We start from the raw sequence: 6571 nt of genomic DNA, 5'->3' as shown, positions 1-6571 counted from the left end.
TAAAATATTTATAATAAAAAAGTCTAAAGTTTAATTTTTTTTGCCTCAATTATTTTAAATGAAATTTCATTATAAAACAAAAATAAACATATGCATGATTCAACTTCAAACTCAAGAAACTATTGTATGATTTTTTGTCTTAGATATATAATTATTTATGTATCTTTATCTAACCATTTAATTTCAAACTTTTGAAATCTTAATAACTCTATGGCAGTGCTTATTTTACCCTTAATGTTTGTTGGTTTTCTTTTGAACACATTTAACAAATAGAAATATTGCAAAAATGTTATATCAACGTTCTTTTATGAACGAGTTTCAGTTATTAATTCCTTCTAGTATATGTAATATTTATCATTTTTTATAGAATTTATTACAAATTCTAACTTAATTTGTCAACTATTTGTTGGCATACGGAATAAATTTAGGTTGCATGCAATATTAGTATTAAAAGTATATATATATATATATATATATGTATTGTTATATATCAAAGGTATTTAAATTTGCTACTAAATCATTTAAACACAAATACTAGATTATATGATATTACAAAACTCTTTTACGCTATTAATGCATAACAATCAAAATGTATAAAGTTCCTATAAGTAAAAATATCATATATATAAGTCATGCCATACTAGGGTTTAAAGAAAATTACATTTCAAGTTTAATTGAATAACTATGTAAAATTTTTTACATTATTAATGTATTAAAATTAAACTCTTATAATATTTATCGTAAAAAAAATCTAAAAGACCAGCACTTAACCAGCAAAAGAAAAGTAAATAATCTCACACATCACACCATTAAAAACATTAATAATAATTAATTAATGACTACAAATTACAAAACCTACTTATAGCACTTCTCTTTATCGTTAATAAGAATGACTAATTCTTTTGAAACAAAAGATCTCTGAACTCTTTTAAGAGAATAAATCTTTTATCACAATTCACAAGTAACCCTCCGTTCACAGAGCTAACTTATATAAATATATGCTCTCAGCCTCTCATGCTTATTGGTACTACTTTGGCAGATGATTCATTTGAAAAAATTAATTAAAACAAAAAAGGTAAACCCCCCAAAAAAAAGTAATAACCGTGCTTTCTCCGTACAAAAATGTTCATAGTATATAAATTATAAAAAAAAATGCCCCCCTAAGTGGGGAACAAAAAAATGAACTTTAAAAAAAGACAAACAAAACAAAAACAAATCAACATACACAGGACAATGCTCCAAAATACCCCATCAATATCTAAATTTAAAACATACAAAAGAATCAAATTTGAAACATAATTAAGCACCAAAATTGTTTTTTAAGTACTTAAAAATGAATCTAACTTTGCAAATTGCATGATACTTATCTCATTTTGTATTGTAATGAAGACAAGAATCAAGAAGAAACCAACTCCAATTCAAGCTCATTTCACTCCAATCTGAAAAGCAATATGTTTAATGCTGTACTAGGAAGATCATTCAATAAACCGTTATCTGAAAACCATTTGCTTATAATGCCTTGAGACGATTCGTTTGGAACTCCGGCCGGCCACTTGTCTACTAATCTAAACCCGAATTGTGATGCGGCCGAAAGCAAAGACGGTTCATCTACGCGACGGAATATATGGCATAGAATCAGAGCAGGCACATTACCATGCCTGTTGCTTGCGTCAGAAGTAATCAGTTTTCTTGCACTCGCAAACAAAGGCAATATAGCTTCAGGAATGTATGTAACATCTGTGCCAATGATGACATCAAACCCTATTTTATTCCCTTCTTTTATGGCTTCTATGTGATCATTGTTTCCCCATTCCAGTCTCTTTGTAATTAGTTTGGTTAGCAATGGAGGCTCAAGATTCGATGAGACGTTTTTGGCGAGGAGGTCGAGGGCAAGAGCATCCCCATCGGTAGCAACAACTAGGTCGGCATGTTTAGCAGCAATCATAGAACAGATTCCCCCACAGCCACTTCCCAACTCCAAGACCCTTTTCCCTGCAACGATATCAGGGTTTTCGGCGAGGACAGAAGCCATCAATCGAGCCGATTCCCACAGCATTAAGCCCGTCGATTTGCAGGTATGCTGGTACTCTTTTGAAAGTACCCTAATCTTGAAATCCCAACCTCTAAGTTTGATCTCAATAATCTAAAAGGAAAATTCAAGGAGGAAAATTAGCATTCAAAATTGCCATCAGACATTCAAAATTTATGGAAACGTCTTTTAGAAGTAGCCTCGGATAGTATACATCAAATTATTTATTAAAAAAAATGATGACTTCGAATATGATAATTCTATGGTAGAACTTAAAAGAATCAATCAAAGGCGAAAAATTGTTACCTCATGGTCGCTGGAAGGTAAGGCTCCAAACATGTCAAATGCCACACCTTCAGACAAGTCAATTGCAGTGTCATTTAAACTACCATTCGAACTATTTTGCTTCGCTTCAGAACTACCAGAACGATTTCCCTCAGCTTCGTTACTAGAAGAAGAGTTCAAATCCTCTGTAAACCGGAATACAGCTTGGACCCAACGCCTGAAACCACCAAACACGGTAGGAGAACTATAAAGGGTTATTACAGTCAAGAGAAGAGTGAAAGAAAAACCAAATCGCTTTTTCACTTTTAGGAAGTGGATGAAAAGTGGGAAGAAATGAATATCATAACTGAAGTAAGATTATAACTCTTATATACAACACTAAGGTAACGTTGCATGATTGTCCTGAGACAGAAAACTGAAATCTTGGGGACAATAACATGTTTGGAGAAGGATACAGAGATAAAAAATTAAAATCGTCCCTGTCTTGGGACAATTTTAAGATAATTTACATAGTTCCAAAATAAAGGGACAAATGTGACATGCCTTTCTCCAAAAAGAAAGAACGCAGAACACGCATCTGTAAAACTATGCAAAAGAAAAGTTACCGGTTCATGATCAATTCTCTCGAACGGTTCTCAACTTGTTTGCAGTATACATGAAGCTTGTCAACAGCAAAACCATTTTCTCTGAATAAATTCGTCAAGAACTCGTTCGAAAAGTAGTAAGCACGCTGGATAGAAAATAAAGCATTACATTAGGAAATAAGAAATTTGGGTGATCAAAGTTGTAAGATAACATTGCCAGAACTGAAACCTTACAGTGCCATCACCTCTGACATAAAAGTTGTCACTAATCTTTTGATCCTTCCCTGAAAATCTTTCCTATAGAACAGAAAATATGAATCACATGAATCATCATAGCTCAAACAAAAAGAAATAGTCAATCAAAATTTGGAATTAAACAATTCCCAAAACAACACACTATAGTTCGTAATTTTTCCTTTTCTCTTATATTATACTGTAAACCATCCGAACCGTATCAACCAAACCTCTATCCATCCTACTCTAACCACCTTGCTATAGTCATCAAACCTAAAAGTAGCAACGTTTTATTTTTATTCACTTTGATATGAACAAGAAAAAGAAGTAAATTTCGATTCATACAATTATTAAAGAGAAATCAATATCAGAAGGAAAATTATCTGGACAAAAAATTGAGCACTAGTCTATTCTTTAGAATATTATATGGTAATAAAAATCAACCTGGGCAAGATCTCCCGTGGCGTAATCTCGGAACAACACATATCCATTTGGCTGCAAATGGAGAAAGGCATGAATTTCAACACATTTGAAATGAACTGTGAACAAGTTATCTAGCAAGTTTTATGAAAATGTAAATCCAATTATTGAATACTAAAGTTTCTTACCTTGATAATTTTTCTAACATTTTGCAATACTAGATGCATCTTTTCCGGGGACACTGCAGATAACATAAATATCTGTTTACCAAGTCAGATACTTAAACAAGTGATCCACATATAGTTCTCAATAACAAGAGCACAAAACTTGTGAAATGAAGCCAAAAAATTGACAGATAGTAGCTAAGAAATGCAAATGTGATCCCATAATCATTCTACAATACACAACGTAAGTACCATGGTAACAATATCAACCGAAGATGGAAGAATTTCTTTGCACAGATCATCAACTGTCAAATCAGAGACAAAAGCTCTAACACGGGACTCCTTGAAGTCTTCATGCGTCTACAATTACAAACAAAAATATAATTACATAAATAAATGTAACAACTTTGCTTCCGTTGGATTTGGAATACTGTAAAATAAGCAATATTTCTCCTTATATTTTATTTTATTTTTTATAAATGAGAGAAGCTTAGGTGATACAAATTTGTTCTTGATCAACATATATCAAATGCAGTTAATGCACTCTTTTTCCATAATAGAAATATGAATTCCCAAGTCTTACATGTAATTGGATTGAGTTAGCGGATCACTGAGCAATAGACACCGAGGTTATGAACGGGGAACTACATACTGCTAACCTGGAGGTGTTCGTGTCAAACACGGTTTAGACCAATGCTCCAATACTAGGTATGGATGTGGATTTACATTTTCCGGCACAATGAATCATATCAGAAGCGGTGGCAATTAGGTCCACCATCCATAACTCTATCATCCATCAAAACCATCTATATCTGAATTTAGTTTAATACTATTTACCCATTGAATTCAGTTTAATACTATTTAATATTGTTGGATGTCTTAACAATTTTGTAACAAATCAAAATGATATAATGGTTTATTTTTTTTATTGATCTTCTATGGTCCAATCCAACATTCATGATCCATCTATTTGCCACTCTAAATTACCGATTACCATACATTCTTTTATATCAACAGATCAGGAACGAATCAAGAAGCAGACAGCAAAATTGCTACAATGGAGAGGAAGTTTACAAAACGAAGATGTCTGACCTTAACTAACTCAATAGCCCGTGGCGAGAAATCACATGCATAAACAAAAGCATCTGGATAAGATGCTATCACTGGAAATATAGTATTTCCGGCTCCACAACCAACCTGTTTAGTAAATAGCTTTGACTATTAAGCAACTTACTAATACAAAGAACTACTAAACAGGACTTTGACAGAAAATGAATTCCATTCATAAACACCAAGAAAGAAGAAAATGCAAGTAATATACCTCCACAATCACTTTTCTTCCTTCTCCCTAAAAATTATTTTCATGCAAAAAATTGCTTAAATTGTCAGTACTGCAAGCATCAAAGTTAAAAAGAAAACAAACCAAATCAAAATTGAAGATATCATTTCCTCACTCACCGAAAAGTAATCTCCCCATTCCTTATCCAAGTAGTGCCTATCCTTAAAAAACTGTAAAAAAAATTGAATCATCACTACAGCAAAACTACTTATAGCAAATGCCTTGAACATAAAACACAGATAATGGGTGGAAAACTTGGAAGAGTGATCATCCAGTTACAGCAATAGTCAATAGACACCACAGACAAGAGGAAACCAAATACAAAGTGACGCAATAAGACATTTGCATTAACAGAGTATAGAATAGACTAGTCTAGTCTTTAGGTATTACTGCGAATCCAATTCAGTATATCATTTTCACCAATAAACTACAAAAATCTCAGCTTTTTATTTTATTTTATTATTATAAATTTCAGCTTATCTTCATTCACTTTGCAAATCCAAATTCCCAAAACAATGAAACCAATGGCAAAAGACACTTATAATTAATACTAATTAAAAAAGAATATTTCACCAAGAATCAACTAAATAAAACATAATAAGCAAACAACCCTTTACCTTGTCCTTGTGGCGCTTGTAGAAGACATCCCAATACCTCTTGGCCTCCCTTTCATACTTCTCTGCAAAGTAAAACCCAATAAACAAAATCCCAAAAAAAAAAAGCTTCTTTGTGCGGAAAGTTGCAAGCAAGAGCATTATAAGAAAGAGTACCTCTCCAAAAAGGTGTGACCCCATTATTTGAATTTGGGTAAATTTGCAACCTTTGTGTTTGTTGCGGTTTCTGTTGCTCCATAGAATCTTGGGTAGGTGATGATGATGATGATGATGTCATTGCCCTCAGTGTTCTTTGTGTCGTTATGCTCATACACAAGGGTGTGTTAGCACCAAAACTGAGATCAAGCATTTATTTGCTTAAATTGCAAAAAAGAATGAGAAACACTATGTTTATCTATAACAAGTTAACAACATTTCAACGCGCGCCATTTTCTAACTTCTCATCTCCAGGGTTTAGATCGAGATTCGCACCTCGGGGTTTTACCCGAATTCTTAACTATGCTTACCCAAAACCCGTGTACCGCAGAAAAAAATTGGAAAAAATCTTTACAAAGCATAACGCTGTTGTGATGTTAGGGAAAAACAGATCGTACGGTCCGATTTGATGGTAGAATAATCGAACGGTCCGATTTAGGTAGACAAATTGGACCGTTCGATTCGTGCGCCAATTCCACGTGTTGCGCATGCAAGGAGTCCCACTCCTCCTTGATTTAATCCGTGCAAGCTCTCTTTCTCTCATGAGTCATCACATTCTCTTCTCCTCTCTTCTTCAACCTTCTTTCAATTTATTCCAAGTTCAAAAAAGCTACAGCACCAGTGCACCCCAAATCCCCAATCTCAATAACTATTTCAACTATTTTAATTATATGTTATTATTTTTAATTTTTTTTATTTAGCAAAAA

General features: G+C 33.1%; 1 protein-coding gene across 1 annotated transcript; it reads right to left on the bottom strand.

Annotated features, from left to right (window-relative positions):
- LOC107605486 lies at positions 1044-6210 on the bottom strand. The gene is made up of 12 exons (XM_016307378.2): positions 5826-6210; positions 5673-5734; positions 5175-5225; positions 5038-5064; positions 4809-4913; positions 3969-4076; positions 3741-3812; positions 3577-3627; positions 3133-3195; positions 2920-3044; positions 2336-2531; positions 1044-2143 (listed from the first exon to the last, which is right to left on the bottom strand). Exons 1-12 carry the CDS (start codon positions 6016-6018, stop codon positions 1430-1432), a joined length of 1767 nt encoding a protein of 588 aa, XP_016162864.1. The 5' UTR covers positions 6019-6210; the 3' UTR covers positions 1044-1429.

Source organism: Arachis ipaensis, chromosome B06 (assembly GCF_000816755.2).
Source record: "Arachis ipaensis cultivar K30076 chromosome B06, Araip1.1, whole genome shotgun sequence".
Classification (NCBI taxonomy): domain Eukaryota; kingdom Viridiplantae; phylum Streptophyta; class Magnoliopsida; order Fabales; family Fabaceae; genus Arachis; species Arachis ipaensis.
The sequence above is the reverse complement of the archived record's forward strand: the minus strand, read 5'-3'. Positions and strand labels throughout refer to the sequence as shown.

Excerpts from the sequence above, each read along its gene's own strand:
- LOC107605486 (XM_016307378.2), bottom strand. The coding sequence starts at position 6,018 with ATGCTTGATCTCAGTTTTGGTGCTAACACACCCTTGTGTATGAGCATA. Across the intron at positions 3,813-3,968 it reads CGGTTGATATTGTTACCATG|ATATTTATGTTATCTGCAGT; the intron begins GTACTTACGTTG and ends CTTGGTAAACAG. Across the intron at positions 3,196-3,576 it reads CCACGGGAGATCTTGCCCAG|GAAAGATTTTCAGGGAAGGA; the intron begins GTTGATTTTTAT and ends TCTGTTCTATAG.